Genomic DNA, 23,849 nt, shown 5'->3' with positions numbered 1-23,849 from the left:
CATTTCAAGAAAGGTAACCTTCAAAATCTGTCTGGTAGCAGAAAAGCACTCAGTCCCAGAAGCAACACCTTTATTGGTACAGAATATCCAACTAGTCTGCTGAAGAGTCAGCATAATCCAGTCACTAAGCACGACTACAGAAGGTCACGTGCCATGACCAGATCCACAGACTTCTGAGGAAGTTTTAAATCCAGGAGACAGTCAAACAGTACTGTATAAGAGTTGAAAAAGCGTCTAGAAAAATGTTATGAAAGCAGTTGATCTACCTTCAGAATTCACTGCTGTCCTATGATGGAATCTTCTTCAGCTGCAAGATACAGTAGACAGCCCCAAGTTTAGGTTTCATGAGGTACTTCAGACTTCCTTGTATTCAGGTAATCCATCATAAGCCACACCTCCTAACTCTTCAGACTGGTTCTGTTGCTGTGTGAAGCAATCAAGTGCAATTATTACTCAAACTAAAAATCCTAATCACATACTAATGGATGTGTTCCCCAAGCAGAACTGAGGTTTGCTCCCAGAAACACTAAGAAATTAAAAGGCAAATACACTGACACCTGCATTTTCCCCATGTACACCAGTGCTACATATGGGAAAAAGAAAAGAGCCTCAGCTGAGCAAAAAGGACAAGGATAAAATAGTACACAACTGAATTCTCATACAAAATCAGCACCTGTAGATCGCTACAGCTATATAAAAGGAAAGCAAAAAATCCAAGGGCAACAACTCATACAGTGAATATGATGCATGTTTTATTCTATTTACAGCACATTTGTTATAAATATAATACATTTCTTGAAAATCTTGAGTAGATTTAATTTTTAAAACAGATCAGTTGTTATAGTTACATAATAAAGCAAGTGACAATTTAAATGACAATCTCATGGTTGTGAAATAGTGCATTCTGTGTTGAGATGAGTGAGAAAAGTACTCAAACTGGTTGAAGAAATTATTTTTGAAACACCCTAGGTGAGACTTGTATGTAAACCTCGAATGGTTACCAGTTTTCATAAACATGAAAACTCTAAAACTTTTAAACTAAAAGGCTGAGAAACAGATTGGAGACACCCTATTGAACTTCACGGTAAGGTGGGGATTTATTATGACTAACAGCTTTAGACAGGAAAAAAAAAACCAGTGAGGGTTTCTTCCTGAACCATATCCTAATACAGCCACAAATATTAAACACGCCATGCTGGAAGTTGTAACAGCAGCCAAGCTGCTTTTTTGACAGGGCATAGGACATAGAAATATGTTCAGATTTGGAGCTGAAAATTACTTTGTGTTATGAATACCTTAATTACCAGAGAAGAAATACATTATATAAAAGGAAAAACATTTTCAGTCCAACGTGCGTTGCATTGAGAAACAAATTGACAAGTCTGAGTATTTTGCTATTTTCTTTTCTACACAATCTCTAGTAACAAGTTAGATGTTGGAGGTGCTATTTCAAAAAACTGCAGCAAAATATCAACCAGCGATATAAGAAAAGAATCCGATTTATTTTGTCTTTTAGTATGATTTTTCAGGAAGTGGTCAAATATTATTGATAATAATCAGTGCAGGCATAGAGTTCTGCTGACTTGTTTCAAACAAAGTAGCTTGGTCCACTAGCTTGGCAAATACTCTGGGAGTTCCAAGATTATAGACACCGGTATGAACAAAGCAAGCTTTTAGCTGCAAGCTATAGACCTCCTGGCTCTTCAGTTGAAGCTTGTACTGTGTTTGCCCAAGCCATGTAAAAGATCCATGGATTTCTAGTGCTTCTGGGCTGAAAAAGAAGGTGATAAACATTATTTCTCTGCGTTTGAAATGTCAGCAGTTCATACAAATCCCTTATTTAACATTTTTCCAAAATCTCAGAAGGTACTTATTGTCCATCATCAGGTCCTTACAGAAGCTTGTTTGTGCTTTCTGAAAACTTCTCAGGCATCAGGAATTAGAGAACTAACTCACTATTCCAGCAGCCTTCAGATGTAAGAGTACCAACTCTCAGCCTTCTTTGGAATCCGGGAAGTCAATGACTCTTTTTGACTGTCTGCCTACAACAATTTCCCTTAAAACTGTGACTCAGGTGGATCAGTACAGATCTTTAAAGCATTGTTTCCCAGTATACCATATACAAAATTGTATGACTGTAAAGTACTTGTACAAATTTCAGCATACTCACAGTTCTTTCAAGAATTGAGACATAACAATGGACATGATAATGAAATCCAAACTGTTCTGGAAACTACTGCATAAAGCCTGTCCCATCAAATAGAGATAAATCAGAGTGCACATCACATGGAAATGTTCCAGCAGATACACACTACTCAGATATCTCAGTGATCTGCTCGTTGCTGTGGAGGGAGGTGGTTTGGTGTTTTTGTGTGGTTTGTTGTTTGTTTTTTTGTTGAAGAAGTTTCAAGGCACATGTCTGCATTACCCAGCCAGAGACATGTCTTACAATGCTGTGACAAAGTGGTCACCTTGTAAAAACACACAAGATTCAGTAAATAGCTTCCCAGTTTCAATTAATACATAAAACAGACTTAAATGTTCTGTTTTATTTCTGAAAATGTGTAAGACTCTGGGCTTCTACTTTTCGCCAACAGACTGGCAAAGCAAGCAAGAAATAAAGTATTCCCCATGACTGAAATTCTTTGTAAAACTTCACAACACGTTTTCCCCATACTATTATTTTCTCACATAATACTCTAGCTCTAAACAAAAAGCTAGTAATAATTATAAGCTGATTAAAAACATCCAGGTGGATTCTTAAGAATACTTGAGGTTCTTTGACGACATTTTATATTAAGTTACACTATAGGAGAAAATACTTAGGTTTATATTTCAAAAGTTCTTATTCTCTACATGTAACTTGATGCTTAAATAATGTTTAATAACAAATTTGCTGAAGCTGGCATTCTGCAAGTTCAAAAACACTTCTGCATTTCAACACTTCTGAAAAAGATCTGCAAAGTTCATCCACTTCAAAGTCACAGCTCATGGAGCACATCTCAGCAACAGTCAGAAGGAAAGCAAAAATTGAGGACTGAAGACTCCCATTCAATCACATGAAGCTTTGGTCGCTCTGCATTCTTTCACAGAAGCCACTGCTGTTTAAAGGAGATCTTACTCTAGACATTCAGTAGTTAAACTGAAAGATTTCCTAGAACTAGGAAGAAAAATTGATTTTATCAACATAAATGCATTACCTTGTTGTTTTATGCCGCAAATCAATCATCACATCTACAACAGCCTGGGAACAATTGGAAAGTAGGAGAGTAACAGGTACCAGACAGAGGCTGCAAAGAAAAAGTAGTTGCACATCAAACAGTACATATGTTTAGTGTTAAGTTAAGCCCTTATCCTGAATAGATTAGTAGATATGCTTGCTCACAACTAGTATGATTGTTTTTATAAATAATCCTGCAGAAAGAGGAATATAAGGTGCTTTACAGACAGTCATATTAACTGTTGCATAAATAACTACGTCAGCTGCAATAAGTGATTTGTTTCACTGGAAGTCCTCACCATTGCTGAATAGTTAATTATTCTAAACTCGACCCTAAGAAGAGAGCTACTACAAATATCATGAGTAAGACATGAACTTGTTTCTGGAATGATGCACACTTCGTAACTGTCATTAAAATATGCCATCTTATAAAATGTTGAACATGTTAAGATTATGTAAATAAAGTATTACCCCTGCTGGCAACTTATATTGTCAGAAAGCAAAGTAAGTGAAAGTATAACACAGCAGAGATCTCAGAAAAACACAACTCAAATCTAAACAGCTATCGTTGTAAGTACAATTCATTTCCTGTCTGGAAATGAACATCATTTTCTATTGGGAAGAGTCAAAGATCTTACAGGCTGCAACTAATTCACTCCAGCAGTCTACTTTCTGACAAGTTAATTTTGAGATTCTTCCAAGAGAAAATACCAAGTGACAGAAACTGTTACTGTATTCCTTTCTGAAATAAGTTCCAGCTACAGTTCCAGTTATCTTGTCAAGTTTGGTACTTTAGACATAACAGCTCTTAACACAAGACTTAGAATTACCTGCTAATGTTCTGCATAGCTGTTCAAAGTAGTTACACTGCTTCTTCCTTTGACACTCCCCAAAAATACAAACTCAGCAGAACATCTATTTTGCTTTTACTAAGTTTAATGACAGCTGTAATTAAGACTACAACTGCAAACTGTAATACTGCAGCTTGTTTCACTACACTGAACTTTGAGTTTATCTCTACATTCCTGAAACAATATGTACAGGAACTCAGCAAGATTTCACCCTTGCACATCACAGTGTTGTAGGGGTTAGAAGGGACCTTTGAAGATCAATTGGTACAACTTTAATGCTAACACAGGTTCCCTACAATAGAATCCCTAGGAAAACATCCAGGCAAGCACTGTATATCCAGAGAAGACAACTCCACGAACTCCCTATGCAGCCTGATCCAGGGCTCTGTCACCCTCAAAGTAAAGAAATGCTATCCTCATGCACCTACAGAACCTTCCTGTGTTCCAGTTTGCACCCACTGTCCTGTTTCAGGCACCACAGAAAAGTCTGTCCCCACCCACTTGACACCTGTCCTTTAGATATTTACAAGCACTGACAGGAGTCCTCTCGACCCCCCCAGCCTTCTCCAGGCTGAACAGACCCAGGTCTCTCAGCCTTTCCCCATGAGGGAGGTGGTCCAGGCTTCTCATCATCTTTGCAGCCCTCCCCAGCACTTTCCTGTCTTCCTTGAACTGAAGCACTCATTTTGTTTCATCTTATGCACTACGATCTATGTTGCATGTGTCAATAGGATTTATGTCAAATTAATAATATTCCAAAAGATTATAAATAAAACAACCCGCTAACCTTTTTTGGTGGAAAGAGTGATTGAAAGACTCTGGGTAATGAAAACTTGTCTTGATAAGATTGGAAAGCTGTTCTGGTGTTGGTCTTGCAGGTACTGGTGCACTTTCTGGTCGAAAAAACTTTAGAAGTGCTGTTTCTGGTAATTCCTGGAATAAATTCAGAATGACATTTAAAACATAGACACAAGGGGCAACAAAACAGCACAGGAAATCCAGTCCCAGAATTTACAAGTTAACAAGTGGCTTACGTTCCTGGAACTACAATGGCATCACAAAGCTCAACTTTTTCCCAATGTATATTGTATTTAAGCATACTAAATGAGGAGGCGATACAACTTTTGCTACCTTCTCTTTTGAGAGAGATTTCACAGTTGCACGTGAACACATCTGTGCAAGCTTTACAGAAGTATGCTAGCGCTGCAGTGATTTGCTGAGATTTAGTTTTGTTTTAAGAAAAAGGGATAACATTTAGACAGTTCCCTAATTCAACAGCTGTAGCATAAAAAGCCTATCACCTACTCTGGAAAGAGAACAAAACAAATGCTAATAGGCAAGTTTTCCAAACAGATCTGCAGGAAAAGAAAAAAAACAAGTTTATGACAACATGCTAACAACAACAGAAGGATTTTAAAAGGCAGGATATCTTAAAAATTAGATTTGCAAGACTTTGCTAAACAAGTTGCCTTTCCTCATCCCCAGCTGAAGGCCCAAGTAAAGCACGGAACTACTTTGATTCTGCTTATAAGATTAGGGTGAACCCCCATCTCTGAAGCAGAAGAAATCAAATGACAGAAAGATGCAATACCAAATGAGTCAATCCAGCTGCATTTGGTCCAGCATTACAGCACCACTCTGTTGAACAGTGTTCAACATAATTTAATCTATTTTTCAAGAAGGATTTGCTGTGGAAAAAGCCTTATGAACCTGTTCTGCAAAAAGTCCCCCTTTAGGAAAAGAAATTTTTGCAGCAATAAATGCTAATCTTAGAGAGTGAAGGAAGATTTAAACACACCAATAAGTGAGTACACTGCACAAAGTAATCTTTTTCAATTAACACTGCTGAGTTGCACGTAAGTTAAAAGATAAATTGTATGGACAACAAAACACGACTCAAACACACACTGGGCTCAATCAAGTCAGCAAATAGTTTGTAAATCTTTGCTGAAATGCTATGCAAACTAAATGCTTGTGATAGCCCTGCAATTCTTCACTCTTGAATTAGTTTTCTCCAGGTATATTTCATTAACAGTATGAAATATATTTCTCCCTCCTCACATGTTTTAATGAATTTGGTATTTCCTCCCTACCTTATGGGTACCTAATTTGAAGGAAATTAACAGAATGGAAAACACTGGCTTCTAGAGTTCAGATTTTTTTTTTTAATTTCTCATATAATTTAACTCCCACTTCAACCACATGCCAGCATCCTACACACTGTAACGTGCCCTAGAGTGAATTACCTGTTCCAAGTCCTCCCAATCAGAACTCCCGAGTACTTTTTTTAAACCCTACAAGAGACAAATACGAAGGTTTATCTCTACAAATATACAAAGACATCATGACACAACATTCACTGGTGAAAGTGCAAAACGCTGTTAATATTTCAGAATCTTCAGTTCTAATACTACTCTTCTACTGGAAGACTGGAAGGCAGCAAGATTAACAATTCACCATAACAGGGCTAACTTTTAATTCCAGTCACCCTCTAGACATCAGATTCAGCTGACAATGTCTGTTTCTCCATTTTGAGCTGCTCAGAGTCCAGTTTTTGTCATTTATTTATTGTTAATCTGGAACAAAGACTACAAGATGACATTTAGCACATTGTTCTCTTACCTAACGCTTCAGGAAAGAAATACGGACTTTCGAACAGTAACCAAGAAGATCTGCATAGAGATCAGGGAGCTACTTGGAGACATATCTAATAAAATACTAAGTTAAAAGATGCATTAAATTCCTTCCCTACTGTGGGGTTCCAGAAATTGAATCAAGGCTACAAAAATGGTGCCTACATCCACCTGTGGACCTGTACTCTACCTTCAAAAATGCACCAAGCACGTAACAGCCTCAAGATATTCAGCCATTTACACTCAGAAGGAAAGTAAACTGAACTAAAAATTTAACATGAAAAATTAAACAATTTTCGTTGATCAGCTCCTAGAATACTAATTCAAATGAAGTTTTGCTTTAAAAAAAGTTCTGAGACCTAAAGCCAGCTTCTTGACCCATTACAGTTACTTGGGTCCATGGAGACTTAGCAATGAGACAGCAAGCACCATATATTCCATACAGAAAGGTCACAATGTTCAAGGTATTCCCTCCAAGAATGTAGATGTAATTAGATGTAATTTGAAAATCTCATCCATACATAATGGTAGTGGCACAGACAAGATTGACTGCAAAGTCAAGATACACAGCTGCATTTAAGTTTGTTGGCTTCTGAACTGGAAGCATGAAATAGACAGTAGAAACAGAACCACAATGTTCCCACAATTGCCTACCCATGGCTTCAAACTACAACTTGTTCTAGTAAAGTTTTTAGAAAGCTTTTTGTTGCCTAAAGCCATCATCTATGAAGGCCATAATTCAAACATATACACCTAGAACAAAACAAGGTTACTGTTCAAGTGGATTAATTTTCCCATCTTCATTTGTTCAGTAGTTACAAAAAAAGGAAAAAGGACCTTAAGCATTAAGAGTTTCTTTGCTACTTTGAAGCAAAATTGCGTATTATCCTTATTCACACTTGCAAAATGATGTATTTTTCATGTGATTGAAGTTCAACAAGGCCAAGTACAAAGTCCTGCACCTGGATCAGTGAAATCCCAAGCACAGATACAGGTTGAGTGGGGACTGACTTGATAGCAGTCTTAAGGAAAAGTGATCTGGAGGTGTCAGTTGACAAAAGACTCAAGACTCAACAGCTGGCAATGAGTGCTTGCAGCCCAGAAGGCCAAGCGTATCCTGGGCTGCATCAAGAGAAACATGACCAACAGGTTGAGGGAAGTGATTCTGCCCCTCTATTCTGCTCTTGTGAGACCCCACCTGGAGTACTGCATCCAATTCTGGAGCCCTCAGCACAAGAAGGACATCAAGCTGTTGGAGCAAGTCTGAAGGAGGGCCACAAAAATGATCAGAGGGCTGCAGCACCTCCCCTACGAAGGCAGGCTGAGAGAGCTGGGGCTCTTCAGCCTGGTGAAGGCTCCAGGAGGACCTTTTAGCTGCCTTCCAGTACCTGATGGGGGCCTACAGGAAATCTGGGGACAAGTTTTTTTTATTATTATTATTTTTTTTTTTTAAACAAGGACAGGTAGTAACAGGACAAGGGGAAAAGGCTTTTATCTGGAAGTGAGTATCAGGATGAAACTCTTTATTGTGAGAGTAGTGAGACACTGGAACAGGTTGCCCACATGGATGCCCCCTCCCTGGAAACATTTAAGGCCAGGCTGGATGGGACTCTGAGCAAGCTGGTCTAGTGGGAGGTGCCCCTACCTATAGCAGGCAGGGATGAAACTAGATCTTAATAGTTTCTTCCAACCCAAAACATTCTATGATTCTATTATTTTATTCCCACAGGAATCAAACATGCATATTTGAGCTTTCAAGTAAAGTGTGTACAGAATTTTACTTTATCCTTTTACCATTTTTAATGCACATACATATAGAAATTTTAGCCAGAAACATTTTAAACCTTCCCTCAATCCCACTATCTTGTGCTTTATGGAAACCAGAGGTTTTATCTTCATTTTAACAAATGCTCTGGCAAGCTATGCTGTTATATAACATGAATAACCACATCCTGTGGCCTATTCCATGTCCCCGGTTATATGCATTAACGTGTACCATAACAAACAAAACAGAAGTTAACTGTCCTCACATCTCAGTCAGCAGTCTTAACATTTTATCTTAGAAGCTTTAAGACGATTATGTATCAGAACACCCAGTTAACAAGCTACAAGCAACAGCCTGAAGAACTTGAGAAACCAAAGAAATCAATGAAAACAAATTTAGTGCTTCTCTACTACAGACATTTACTGAAGCTTTGTTTCCCCAACAGGACCTAGAAGTTTGGACAGATCCAAACCAAGCCCTTAGGGGAAGACAAAGAATTAGTCTGAGAGACAATAGTTGACAAAGCAGAGATCAGTAAGTACACAAAAATTAACCCCTCAAAAAATTAAGAGCAAGTTATTTGAAGAATTCAGTTAAGATTGCAGTAATTGCCCATAGGGTTAAAATAAATCAAAACAATGGAGATGGGTATAGTCTTAATTATATTTTCTCCAAATCTACTGAGAGACTGCTCTTGGTTGGGAATTGCTGCATTGCTAGAAGTAACAGCTCTTTTGCAGATTACTAAAGCAAGAAAAAACTTCCTCAAGAAAAGAATAAAATAGTCAAAGAGCAACAATGACAAAAAAAATACAAGGAGTGAAGACATTTGCACCCGAGTTGACTCCACTGTTCAGAATCTGCAGATAGACTTATTTTGCAGAACTAAGCAGCCCTCTAACGAACTGTATAAAGAAATAGTAAAAAGCATGCATCTCCATCTCCCTCTGCTGTCTGATCCTTAGAAAAGAGAATTTATACAGCGTCAGCCCAAGACACTCAGGAACAGTCTACCTTCCAGCCCTGCTGGATGACTAGTATGGAATGAACACAGATTTATAAAGATGTTGTTTGACTGCTGGAAGTTTGGAAATTACATACTGAAAATATCAAGTCAGAAGTACAGTTTGAATTTGGGATATCCCTCATCCCATTTTTACTGCTTGGGTAACCTTAATTCAAGAGCAAAGTATTCCAAAGAGAATATGCAAACATTAACAGATGAAGTACTCTGCACAGGCTAATTTAATCCTATTTTGGGGATTCTTTAAATTCCTTACTTCACTCACACTCTGCATTTATTAACTGCTGCAAAGTCTCAATCATTTATTATACAAGATAATCAACTGATCAGAAGCAGTCAGCATGGGTCTATTAAAGGCAGGTCCTGCCTGCCTAATATAAGAAAAAAACTGCAAAACCCCATCCCTGGCTGTTCTAATGATCAATGCCATGTTTGTTTTAGGATGCAAGTGTGATTCATTCCTATGGCTTTTTTCCCCAGTCATTTGCTAAAAGCAGACCTCAATGAGATAAAGAGCAGAAGTTGACAGAATTCTGCCTCCTCACTTCAGATACTTAAAATATTACTGACTGCTCTACGTACAAACCTTGGGAGGGATGACAGCTTCAAAATGAGTAGATGTTATTAGACCAATACAGTAAAATACTATTCAGCATAGCTTGAGTTCACACATGCAAAGTTTAGCTATAAACTCCACATCCCATCCAACCTATTCCAAAGTACAAAAGGACTAAAAGGAATATTTTAATGGTATAAACACAGGCTTATGAACCTAAACCAAATGAACAGGTTCAGAGCACTGAAAAATGCACTACTTATAGCACCAAACAATTTTTATAGAGAATCACATTTGTCTTAGGTTTTTTCTTATCAAAAAGAAGAGCTGACTGAAAATTGCACACTTGCAACACTGGTAAAAACATAAGGAAACTGGTACCAAAGCAAGGAAAAACACAGCATTATACTGGTTAACAGAACACTAAAGTTTTGTTCTGCATATTAGTCATCTTCATGCAAAAATTACATCTAACATGTTTTTACACCGATTTATCTTTAACTTCCATAGTTATTACTGTTTCACATACCAAGACATACCCAGAAGTTCCTTATAGACGTTAATTTCTTAATATAAACAAATAGGCTATAACAATTTAACATGAAATAGTAAACTATTACTTCATATATTCCAATGAAACTTTCAGTGACTTGCTACTTTTCCCAGTACTTCTGCTCTTTGTTTAAGATTTGTAATATCTTCCATCAGAAGTTGTGTAGAAGAATTTTTTAATTTTCTAATTCTTAAAATAATTCCATCATTTTACTACTGTATGGGAACTGTTGAATCACGGCCTGAACCACTGATTGATCATCTGAGGTGAGCACTGAGTCAGCCACAGGAGCACAGGTGAAGGCAATGCACTGTGTGACTGGAAGGGGTGGAGTCTGGCTGCACCTCTCCCAGACCCCATTTGAGGACTGACCACCACTGGGGAAGCATCTCTTGCTGGAGATCTTTCCCATGTGGAGTTCCAGGTGCGCCCTTCCTAATTTATCAGGTGTCTTTATACCATCTGGATAAGCCATCCAAAAAATATACTGTCCACCTTGATTATACTGTTTGGGTATTACTCATTCTGGGTCATCACCCTGCATTACCCTATAACTATTACCTTGACATAATAATATTAATCACCTTTTAGATCCAGTCTGAAATAACACAGAACAGTTAATAAAACAACTGCATAGTTACACCTTACTCAAGTCTTAGCTTACATTTTACAAAAAGTGGTTCCACTTACTTCCACTTACAAGAAGGCACATCAAGCCCATTTTGGGGAAAAAAGCACTTGCAAGAAAGAATTCATAGTAGATTACCTGCTTCTGAGGAAATGAAAATGCCTCCTTCCCAACTGTGTTAAGGGCAATATGATGTTGGCCTTCCAAAATAAGCTGCTTGCTATCTTCCACAACATATGCCTATAGAAAAAAGAAAAAGATATTAACAGATTAAAAAAAAAGACAAGCTTCATAATACAGAATTACTGACTTCCTCCTGAAGTGGAAGATGTGTTGTTCAAATGCTAGTGTGACTTACATATTTATGTTTATACTTTTCATTTTGTAAGCAAACAACTCAGGCTCACAACGTTAACTGTCATACATAATATTTAAATTCTGAATAATTGGGTCCTCTTTTAAGCAGACAGTCATTCTTCTAATTCTCAGACAAAAGCAAGCATAACAAAATTTAAGAATCTGAAAATATTATTTTAAAAAGTATGTTAAGAACTGGATGCATTGGAAAAATCAGTTATTAAACTAACAAGTATTAAGACCACGTCTGCTTACCAACACGTTAGCTCATTACACTGATTTTAGAAACTTTATCTTCAGTTTTATATAAGCACACTTCAAAATTCCAGATGCATATTATTTTCTACCTACTTTCATAACTTAACTCCTCAAATCTTACAAAAATACATACCTTCCATAGTACAACAATGTTCAAGTCCACTTCACTACACCTCTGTATCAATCTGACTGCCTCATCAAATGATTGCTTCACAGCCTTTTGAGATGCATAGGTTTGAGATTGCACATGAGTTCTTTTCAATTCAGAGGATAAACTTTGAAAAAAGAAGTCTGCACACGGACTGGCTGAACTTATTATCTGCAAGAAAAAGAGCAAAGCTCTCAGAACAGGATGCAAACTAACAAGTTTATCACTTAACAGAATTCATAGTATTTTGGTTCCATTCTCAAGCAGCTCTCTGCAAACCCAGAGGATACCACACATTTTGGCTACTATGCCTGCCCTGTTTCAGAGGTCAGCACTATGTAGATAAACCTCCAAGGGAACACAACATACAGCTACAGACCACTGCCCTAAAATCTAAGACTGAACTTAAAAATAAGGTCTTCCATTATTTCCACCAGATGTGCCACTACACAATCAAGTATGGCAAAGAGAGACTAGAGGGGATTTTCCAGCTAACTCACATGCAAATCATTATTGCTATAACATTTTCCTCAGGTTAGTTAACTAGAAGCATTTGTAAGAGTTAGGAATGTACATTTAGCTAGCAATAGCAAAGATTAGAGATTGCAGAGTATATTTCATGTTATAAGTAGCCCAGCCAGAAGTACTGGGCTGTTTGTTATCACTCTTGCTAAGCATTTCCAAACATCAAAAGCTTGCTATGGAACTGGTGGTTTTAAGATTGACAGCAACATTACTTCAACAAAACATGGTAAATAAATGTTAATTTCCTAATCCCTTAATTTAAAAAGTGTCAGGCATTCAAGAATATGCTGTTGGAGAGCTGCTCATTTCTGCATCAGAAGAATATTCACACCCAAAGAGAAAATAAACTACTTCTGGCATAACTTCCTAGAAAAGAAGGAACACAGTACAGAGGACCTTTTCTTACAAGGAAGTATTTCATTAGAGAATCTTATCCAGATTTTTTTAGTCCTAAACTCAATCTGTTTAACTCTTTAAAGTCAGCATACAGAGAATAAAAACAAGCAATCTAGTACTGACATCCAACCAACCACACCCACTGTCTTAGTGTAGATTTCTAGTCTGATACCAGCATACTATTTTCTCAAGTTTTGGAAAAGCATTCTGCATACCAAGAGTATATGCTAAAAGGATTTTTCCTGAAACATTTTCATGCTTAGATTAAAATAGATTAAACAGATTAAAAGAGCAGGGCACAGGAGCTTTCAACCATCTTTCAGTAAATCAGAGAAACAGACTACCTGCATTGATTGAAACCTAAATTAAGCGGCTTTGAAATTCTGGTACCTACTTGAGATTTCCAGATTTTCACAATCATCTGGAGTTACACGTTTTAATTTATGTTAATAGAAAGATAACTAAGAAAAAGCAATAGAAAAATGAAATTCATAGATTTCTAGTAGTTATCTAGGAGAAAAATGCTCTTGAGAGTAGGAAAAGAAGGAAAAAGGCTAGCATCTCAATGCACTCCCTAAAAGACTTCAACTGTTGAGTCAGCAACCAAAAATACCATACTACCCTATAATCTGCTTTGTAAAAGTGGAGCTGTTAGTGTTTTTACATTAAAAAAGAGGCTTTCAATAGGACAGTTGCACAAGTATGTAGTTGCATCAGATCACTTGCCTGTTCATTTCCAAAGACGATGTCTGCAAACGTGTAATTTTCTAAGGGATAAAAAAAAAAATCCTCTCAGCATCATGACAAGTCACAACTTCAACATAACTTTGACTAATTTTTCATAAATGTTACCACATTCAGAGAAACCTACCTTCTGAGTTTTTGCATCTCACTGCTTTAAAGCACAACTTTGCTTTCTCTCTGCTAGCAAGTTTAGTGTCTGAAAGAAAAAGTAACACTTTTTTTTTTGCCCCTCAATATAATCACATAGAATCCCTTATTAACCACAAGTCAGCCTCTGAACCTCACATATAAAGAGCACTCTGATTGCACTCAAGTAGCATATCTATTCAGCAAATGATCTGCTAACCTATCCCACCTACTTCTGGAGGGAGATGTAAGCTGTAATACATAAAGGAGATGCTGAGAAAGAAAGAAGAGATGACAAAAGTATACCTAGTTCACCTTCATCATTAATGCAAGATGACATATATGACATATCTAGATCCATTTTAAGTACAAAAAGCATCAGCATACATGAAAAGATACCATTTGTTAGATAGAGTTAATAGTTGTCTTTTTTTGTTATCTGTGTTTATCTCTTCAAAAATTAGACAATTATATTACTAATGCAGGATACATAGTACTAGCAATTCTGGCATATTTCTAATAATAGAAGAGAGCACTTGTCAAATATTTTACTGATCAGCTAAATGCAATGATAATATAAATACATGAAAGTAAAGGAATCCTGTGAAACATTACTCCTGTGCAGCAACTTATCAGCCAATCTAGACTCTACACCACCTGAATAATTTACCTGTAAATTAAGTTCTTTTGTTTTGGGTTTTTTTTTTAATTAAGGTTTAAGGTCACTTTAATATGTTCAAAAGAGGCATACAACTTTTACAACTCTGTAATTCTCAAAATTCAGCCCCTTGTAAAATTAATTTTCTCATCAGGCAGAAGCTGGACTTGTTGTCCTTTTGATAATAGGGATACACACCTTTGTCTTCTGAGATGTTAACAGATTTTTGAAGCTTCCAGTGCTTACTATTACTTGAAACTTGTACTATGTGAAATTCTTTTACTCCGGTCTCACTCTGCGAAGAAAACAAAAATGATGTCAGAGAAGATCAGCCATAGTTGTCATGTTCTTCAATACAAAGTGTCTGTCACAAAATGGCCCTGCTGGAGTCTCATTTCAAACCATGTGCAATACAACACAAAGGAAAGACAAGAAGGGACTGAAGGCCCACTATATTGTGAAATAAACCTCGAAATTTAATTCTGGTAAATAAAACTACACAAAGAAAGAAAGAAAATCCTAAAGTAAAATTTCCCCAAGGCAGCATTTTAGACTATAGCTATTATAAAAAACCCTCCAAAGGAGACCATTGACCACAAGAGCATTTAGTTTTTAAGATTACTTTAGTATCCTTGCAAGATCTCAGATCCCAAGAATTCAGGATTTCTATTACATTTATACATATGATGAAAAACTACATCCAGTGTTGGTTTTCTTTCATGGAAAGAGGGAGATGACAGGGGAAAATTAAGTTTCATGTAGTGTCATCTGTAAATTTGATAAATGCTTTATAGCACATTCCTGCACTAACATTAATTGGAACGATTAAGTATGCAAGGCTTACTTAACATTTCCAGTCAAAGTTGTAGTACAAAAAAGCTTTCCATAAAGTATTGGTTCCACTGGAGACATTTACACCCATGCTGAAGTTAAGAACAGTATCACTATGAAAAATAACAACTTACAGTATTGATATTTTCTACATCCACGAACACCAACATATTATCCCCTCTGCCTTCTTCATCTTCAAGTGCATTACTTCTGCAGACAGTGGCTCGAATATGCAGAGACCGGCTAGTACAAATAACTGCAGTGTGCCTTAGTACTCTGTGACTGGGAAATGGAAAAAAGAGAAGAAAAAGACACACTGAAGAACGAAGACTACTGCACAGAGCACCTCATCAAGTCCAGCTTTTACATATCACATCAATACTAAAGCCATTAGACAATTTATTTTGCTCAGTCATCAATAATACATTTTTCTATTAAACACTTTTAATACAAAGCTAATTCATATTGCATTGGGTAGGCACTCATCAAATATACACATTCTTATCCAGTTCAGAATACTGGAGAAATGGTGGTTTCACGATACCATGTTGAAAACCACCTTGTTATTTCAGGTAAGTCACAGGGAAGAGATTAGTCCATTTAATGTCACAACAAAATACTTTTTTTTTTTCCAGCAAATAAGCCATAGAAGGCTCACTAGTTAAGTCACATCTCCTGCAGAAACATTCACTAAAGCTCTTGGAATATTATTGCGTTCAACAGATTCTGACAAAATCACAGTTTTCAAAGTTTACTTTTAGAACCAGCACTATTCCTTCCAGAGGCACTTAAATCTGACGTCAGCAAGACCTTCCATAAAGTTACCTTCCTGTATTACTAAAGATAAGTAAACTTGTACTCTTGGATACCATAGAAACACACAAGATTTTTCATTACAGTAACATCCATATGGAAACAGGTGTATACACATTTGACATACAATATCTGCTAAATATGTGAGTCCGATACTTCTGTCTCAAGATGGTAAAATAAACAAATGGTTTCCTAAACTGTATTTCATGATATCACAATTCATAGAACAAATTAAACCACTTTCTGAAAATTTAAGAACCATGGTCAGTCTACAGAACTGACATCATTTAAGTCTCCCTAGAAACTCCAATACAGTGGGGAACAAATACAGTCTCTAATTAACCATATTCCATCTCTCAAACACCTCACTTCCTGAATTCATAGAATAACAGAATCACAGAATGGCCTGGGTTGAAAAGGACCTTGAAGACCATTGAGTTTCATCCCCCTGCCGTGGGTAGAGTTGCAAACCACCAGAGAGCAGGCTGCCCAGTACCACATCCAGCCTTGCCTTGAATGCCTCCACAGAAAAAAAAAGTAATAATTAAAAAAAACTATAAGCTAATCTGTAGGAATAGAGAATAAAGCCAAATGAAAATTCATCTATATTTTCCAAAATGGCAGTTTTAAGTCTGAAGGAATAATGAAGGAACAACTTGTAATTTGATTTCAGAAACATGCTGATCCACTCTTGACCATCTTCAGCTTACTTTGCTTTAGTTTACATGATGAAGCAATCTTGCAATGTGCTTGGCTTCCCTGTCAGAGCTAACCTGGAAAACAAGCTCCAGCCACAACCTGACATTAAGTACAAACGACTACAGTTCACCTAAGGTACCATCATCCTGAATCTGCATACTATAGCAGACAGGTTCTCAGTCCTGATCCTGCAAGATGCATTCCTCCTAGTCTGTGCTGTTATTTAATGCAGGCTAAGGCACATTTCTCCCAACAAATCTAAAATGCAACTCTGTATTAGAATTATCCCACAGAAAAATAATTACATTCAAGTCCATAACCAGTTTGGATAACAAGGCAGAAAACTAAATAAAGCTTGCTAAAACTTAATATTCAGCTCCAGTTTTGAACCATAACAGCTGTAAAGTAGTCTTGTAAAAACAGTGTAGAAAGGCTGAAGAAAGGAGGAAGACAGTCTCCATTTCTTGATTTATCTGTTAAAACTGTGCTACGGCTTCCTAAATGTTCATGCCTTCACTTTCTGAACAAATAACTATTTACTCCAGAATCTTTGAAGAACAGGTTTCTCAGAAAAGTTCTCCTGACCCTTTATAGCTTGGGGCAAGGGTGGAATTTAAGAATAAGTAAAGTTCAATTCAATGAAAATACTGTTCGTTAACTTGTTTTTATCAAACTCTGCTGTCCCAAGAATATTTCAAAAAGGAGCTAAAAAACAGTGTTCAAATCAAGCTTCACATAAAAATCAGACAACACTGTAGAAAGTTACAGACAAGCCACTTGAACATCTTTATTGTAACTCAAAAAAATTTAAAGCTCATGTTCACGTGTATATTATTAACAGCCTAATGAGCAGGACAGGAAAAATGTAGAAAACTTACCACATTTTTGAGTGTCTTTTAATACCTTCATAGTAAAATAAAAAGTTTATTTCGTGAACTCCTTCTTCATCTGGTCCCCGTAACCACATTGGCAGCTGCACTGATGCCCCAGGAAGAAGAACAGAGTCAGGAAGTGGGACATGTATTACTTCAGGCTGACCTCCTGCGCCAACCCCAAAGTCTACAGAAGAAGCTGAAGATAGCAGTGCTGTACGCACAGAGGTAGGATCTGTCACAACAGTCTTGTAAGCACTACAGTTCTCAGATGCTGAAGGACTCAATGGCGTTAGAACAGCAGTATTTGCACCAAAAGTAAAAAAATCTGGATGCTTGGACACAACTTTCAGCGCTGTAAGAGGACACTTGCTTACATTTACAAACTCTACATATGCTTTTCTGATTTCTCCGCACAGAAGTCCTGTAGGAAAGTTTATAAAGAACACCTGTATTGGAGAGAACAAGAGGAAAAAATATTAACACTGAACCCAAATACAAATATTCATTAAAAAGTAACAACACACAAATGATAAGTGCTTTAATTAACCAGGTAGACCATTAATAACTGTAGGAAGAATTCAGAACACTTTAATTAACCAACTGGAAGTATTCTGAACTTATGGCAAACAAAAAACAACCCGTATTTGCCTCTTGCCTATATCCCATAGTAATTTGGCTACAAAAAGTGCAATATAAACATTCTAAAGGGACTATGCCAATTTCAGAATAACATTAGTTGAAAGGCTTCAAGTTTCCCTTTGAAAACAAACAGACTTGGCATTAACAGGTCAGAGATTAGCAGGAAAAATTTAAACATCAACAAAGCTTATGAATTTGTTGTTTGAAACACTAGCTCCTGATACAGCAGTTTGCTCAAAACTATGAATACAAAAATTACTGCATACCTCCAACAAAGGCATTTCTTCTGTAATAATGGGATCTAAACGTCGATCAGGTCCATACTTAATAGACGTTTTTTCTTCTTTTGTGTTGTTAAGTCGAGGTCCTTGGATTTCTAAGTCTTGTCGTCCTCGTACAGATAATCCATTTGAGACAAATTTCCCTGAAAGAATTTAAAAGCTTTTTTTTTAAATATATAAAGTAACGTTTTCTGAAAAAGTATCAGAACTTCCCATATTCTTAGGTTGCTTTGTTTTATTTTTGTGGGGGGGGGGGGGGGGAAACACTGAACACGCAGTGTTCAGTGACTAAACTGCATCACTGACAATTAACTAACGTGACACAGAAAACATTGTTACTGCAACTTAAGAGAGACAGCCACACATTGTAGACTAACGGCCGCTAAGTTTGACTATAATTGTTTACAATCCTGGCAGCATAAAGAATAGGAACCCCAGACAGAGTGGAAAAATGACTAAGTGAATTTGATCCGTTTATTTAATCACCTAATTTCCAAGCCAGAAAAATACCACCAACCACTTCCTTTTAAAAATAGGCCACCACTCTTCAAATTATTTTTATTCTGGAGACTTAGCAATAAGATTTCCACTTCAGAGATAGCTAATCAAGCTACACTGTTTCTTTTAGACACTTCCATATACTTTAACCCCAATTTAATTCAATAACTAAATTTTCTTCAGTGTCAGATGAACATCTCAACAAAGCAGATTATGCAGCATGCCATTAAAGCATTTAAACATTAATATAAAGGAAAGAAAAAAACAAAATTTATTAGTTAAATTTAAATGGCGCTATCTACACCAAGAAGTTTAGTGCAACACAGACAAAAGTTGAAAGAAAGTGGGAGAAAAAAAATGGCAAAGGAGTCAAAAATTGTTACACATATCCCAGATGGAACGTTCGAACTTTGATTTAAAAGTTTCAAAATTCCTATAGATTTAAAAGTAGCACAAGAATGCGTTTATAGCAGAAATCATTTCCTTTCTCATGGAATTCTTACAGATGTCAATTCATCACTTAACTGTTTCAGTTATTTCCCATTTCTGTGTCTTTCTCTGAAGACAGGCCTTGCATCAAAACAGTCAAACACTGAACAGAATTTAGTTCTAATCCATGGAATCCACATCTCCCCTTTCCAGAGACACACTTGAGGGAATAATGTACTTACCTGTCTGTAATCCAATAGAAGGATCTATCCCATCTAATGTCACAGTACCCTGAACAGTGCCAAGATTATAAACGACTCCCAGAATATGTAGCTCCCCTGTTTGATGGGGAAAGAGCTTTAGTCTCGCCTGTGGAGATACGTTAAATTTTTGTTGTTGTTGCTACTAAAGAAGTATTATTACATTTAAATGCCCAATTACTAAAGAGATTCATGTCTACTTTTGATAATTTTCAGTTGTGTTAGATGCAACCACATTCAATAACTAAGTCATTTATTGGGAATTGTCTGTTACATTAGGAAAGACTCTTAAGTTGTAACAAAAATGAACTTGAGCAGAGAGAGAATATCAGAATTGCTTTGGTTGGAAGGGACCTCTGGAGGTCATCTTGCCCAACAACTCCACTTAAGCAGGGGCCCTAGAGCTGCTTGCCCAGTTAGGTGTTGAATATCTCTGAGCAAGACTCCACAATCTCTCTGGGTAGCCTGTGCCAGTGCTCTGTCACCTGCACAGTAAAGAGTATTTTCTAATGTTCAGACAGAACATTCCATGTTTCAGCTCATACCCAATACCTCTCATCCTATTACATTTCCCCTCTGGATATTTATACACAAATATAATATAAACAAATCTTCTGGATAAGATTTAAAAGATCCAGTTCTTCACACATCAGTAGTGTCTCCAAAAGTTTACCATGATTTCAGGTTGCAAGTCTTTACCTTAAGTTTTAAAAATGGTCTTTTCAGCACTGATTGAAGTACAATACTTACCATTCTTGTCTCCTCACTATTAATTAGAAATTCTGCTATTGCTTCTGTTCCTATCATATCATCATCACATGTTCCCTGAAAAGAAAAACCTTTTCAGATATTACTCCTGAGCAGAAAGAGTGACAATATTATTTCTTGCAATATTCTAGAACATTCAAGGAAAAAAAGCATAAATGTTTCAGATAGCAGACTGGCTTTCTGAACTGAAGTAGCAGCTGAGACCTCAGCAAATATTTATGTAAGAAAGAAATTTAAGACCTACTGGTGATTAGGAATGGCTTGCATTTTCAATGATACAGAAGTATTTATTGCATAAACAAGAATAGAAGGCAGACATATGGTAGTCATTAAGACTTATTCATACGAAACTTCAGATGTCTAACCTGCAGCATGTCTGTAGAAGACTACATAACAAAAAAAAAAATTTAAGAACCCTCATTATTAACAATTTTATTGTAATTCTTAGTATTAGAATGTATTAAAATCTTAAGAATACAATGTTTAGACAAGTCCTTAAAATAGAAGTTTTGGCAATATTAGTTTAAGTGCCAAATTAAACAGTAACTAGTAGACCACCCAAAACTCTAAAAATACTAATTTCAAATTCCAGTAGAGGTATCTAGATGTTCCTGTGTAGCACCAGCACTATTTCACAGAACACACTGTCTTCATTACATTCAACGTAGTGAGCAAAAGAAAGAGGTTTAGATAAAAACATTCATTAACTCTGCCAGTCATTTCTGTTGGTCAAGGTGCCTATTTTGGTTTGTTGTATGTGAGATATACCTATTAAACTTGAAGTACTTTGCTTTGTGTTAGGCTTTGCAATACTCAAAGAAAAATTGTTAAATTGGTTGCTTTGTGCCCAGTGGATAAGGGAAACTTTAAAGATCCATAGTAGTTAACTTCCCTCCTCCACCTCTTCTAAATTTACACTTAAGTTGGCTGTTGTTACACTATGAAAATTTGAAAAACCTGAACTCTGTAAATATTGTTGTTAGGTTTAGATTGAAAAAGACAAAACTTTTCCTTACCGGATCTTTTGTTTCTCCCTCACATTTAGCACTGAAGTCTCTTGGCTGAAATTTCCACAGCAGTGAAAGGTCAGTCAACAGAAGAGGAACCTTCAGTGGGTTTCGGAAGGAGACTTCTACAGTTATAGGTTCTATTAAAGGAGTGCAAGAAAATAATGATAATGAGCTACCCCTATCACAATCTGAAAGTCAATCAATTCAAAAGGCCAATTTCATAACAAGTTTGGTTTCGATCTACAACAGTACAGGAAACACTGTATAAATATAATTCAAGAATACAGTGAGTTAAATGAAAAAATTCCAATTTTACCTTCTACCACAGCAAGTGGAAATCTGGAGTTATCTGAATAGCGATTTAAACAAAACTGTGTTGGTTGAAAGTTTGAAGGTATTACTCCTTTGTTTATCACAGACACAACCTGCTCCTCAAGTTCCTTCCACTGCTGTGATGATTCTGAGTCATACTCCTGATCCAGACTTACATGTGTCGCTGCTTGCTTTTCACCTATGAAGAATAAGGCAAACATGGCACTCAAGAGTTGCAAAGAGGACTGCACTAACAATTTGGTAGATATCACTAAAAAATCTCATCCACCACTGTCTGCATTATTCATCAATCATTGGATTGTCAGATATTTTGAAATGCAAGTATGGAAGACAGTGAGTACACTTTCATTTGCAAACTGTGGAATCCCATGATTTTAGCATGCTATGTGGTACACTCAGCTTACAGTTTTTCACCTTTTACCAGCATACAGTCCCACAGCCTACATAAGAATTCCCACTCAATACACTCTGCATTCAGGAATCATAGTGTTTCAAACACTTCAACCTAGAGGAAGTTAACCTGAAAGGTAACTTCTAGTACTGGCACTATCACTTAGCATTTGTTAAAGCATTATAAATCCCTTTCCTGAAGTTCATTACAGGCTTGCATTGAAGCCTATAAGCTATGAAAAATAACAATTCAGCACATTTGCCTATGTGGAGTCCATACCCACATAGGAAGCCTAAAGATGTTTAGAGAGTCGATACTAAGCTCAAGCTTCTAGTTTTGAAATCCTACATAAGTTGCCTTGCTTCATTAGTTTCCATGTAACAACAGATCTAAGAAGAATGTGCATATGCTTAAGTCCTATAGATAAGGGATTTAAGGCTGTTTACAAAAACTTTCTAACCTTCAGCTGGTCTTCGATCATGCCCAAAGAAAACACGTGTTGCTGAGCTGTTAATATATGGCAAAGGAAGTTGTGGTAAGGGACCATCAGGTGACAGCTGGGTTACATTCTGGAGTAAAGGAGGAAAACAGTGTCATGTCATTACACAAGTATCTGACACACATGTTGCACATTGCCAGTGTTCGAATGATAAGGAGACTTCAGTTTTATGCACTCTGTTTAAGCAGTTAAGTACTTTTAATTGAAATGATTTATTTCCTATTAACTGCTTTGAGAGTTTATTATGCCTTGACACTCTTAAATAATAATTTCTCTCAGTAGTATCTTCAAGCACATGATGTTCTTTCCAAAAAAAATAAAAAAGATTTGAATCCAGTACTCTAATTACCACTGTGAACCTATGGCTGTCGCAAACTTAATGATGCAATGCTTGTCTTAACACCAGATTTGAAAAGCAATGTTCACTATACCACCATCATTATACATACCCTCAGCACAGCTGACTTATGGGCTTAAACACCAGTCTCAAGAAGGGTCTACCACAAGTTAGCAAACACGACAGAAATCCTACTTGTAAGTATTAAAAGACAGAAAGCAGCTGCAAGGCCGCAAATTGTGTGGACTTAACACTACTAAACTCTACAACGGAGAAACACCCATGAACTTCCACATTAAATCAAGTTTAAAATAAATTTTACTTGAACATGGAGAGAGAGTACTTGGAAATACAAGACGAGGTTGGATGGATTCAACTCAGCTTTCTACAGCAATGTTAATGCTGATCTCTTGGTACTGAACTGGTAAGGGGCTGTCATAAAGCATGTTTGTGGACAAATAACTGTGCCTGCAGTAAAAACCTGCACTTTGGATAGGTGCTATTATCAACAGTTACAATTCTGTAGTCTGTTAACAAAGGTAAAAATTCAAGGTATCAAAAAAATCCAACTCACACCAATGCACTAAACAGGTGGCAGCCTCCTGCTGAGACTACACTTCTTAGACAGGAAAAAGAAAGCAGGACTATTGGCCGATGAATTTGTTAGGACAAAAATGAATTTAATGTCTACCTCTTGAAAAAGCAATTCTGAGATCATATTTATCTACACAAAGTAGATCAGAA

General features: G+C 36.7%; 1 protein-coding gene across 4 annotated transcripts in view; it reads right to left on the bottom strand.

Moving 5' to 3' along the window:
* Positions 1-717: 717 nt before the first annotated feature.
* Positions 718-23,849, bottom strand: part of TRAPPC8 (trafficking protein particle complex subunit 8) — a 47,901-nt gene continuing 24,769 nt past the window's right edge. For 2 of the 4 annotated variants that reach the window (XM_065753435.1, XM_065753437.1), the window contains 17 exons: positions 22,730-22,838; positions 21,862-22,056; positions 21,552-21,682; positions 20,518-20,592; positions 19,750-19,876; positions 18,566-18,723; positions 17,664-18,106; positions 15,408-15,555; positions 14,641-14,737; positions 13,786-13,854; positions 13,641-13,681; positions 11,979-12,164; positions 11,369-11,470; positions 6,318-6,365; positions 4,859-5,004; positions 3,201-3,290; positions 718-1,771 (listed from right to left, as the gene is read on the bottom strand). In XM_065753435.1, coding sequence (XP_065609507.1) covers positions 1,537-1,771; positions 3,201-3,290; positions 4,859-5,004; positions 6,318-6,365; positions 11,369-11,470; positions 11,979-12,164; positions 13,641-13,681; positions 13,786-13,854; positions 14,641-14,737; positions 15,408-15,555; positions 17,664-18,106; positions 18,566-18,723; positions 19,750-19,876; positions 20,518-20,592; positions 21,552-21,682; positions 21,862-22,056; positions 22,730-22,838 — 2,400 coding nt within the window. In that variant the 3' untranslated portion in view covers positions 718-1,536. The remainder of the gene's footprint in view (positions 1,772-3,200; positions 3,291-4,858; positions 5,005-6,317; positions 6,366-11,368; positions 11,471-11,978; positions 12,165-13,640; positions 13,682-13,785; positions 13,855-14,640; positions 14,738-15,407; positions 15,556-17,663; positions 18,107-18,565; positions 18,724-19,749; positions 19,877-20,517; positions 20,593-21,551; positions 21,683-21,861; positions 22,057-22,729; positions 22,839-23,849) is intronic. The other 2 variants (XM_065753436.1, XM_065753438.1) reach the window with 1 other exon arrangement.

Source organism: Cyrtonyx montezumae, unplaced genomic scaffold, assembly GCF_038088225.1.
Source record: "Cyrtonyx montezumae isolate F1298 unplaced genomic scaffold, pur_monq_1.0 scaffold_8, whole genome shotgun sequence".
Taxonomy (NCBI): Eukaryota; Metazoa; Chordata; class Aves; order Galliformes; family Odontophoridae; genus Cyrtonyx; species Cyrtonyx montezumae.
This window is presented reverse-complemented; position numbering and strand designations above follow the sequence as displayed.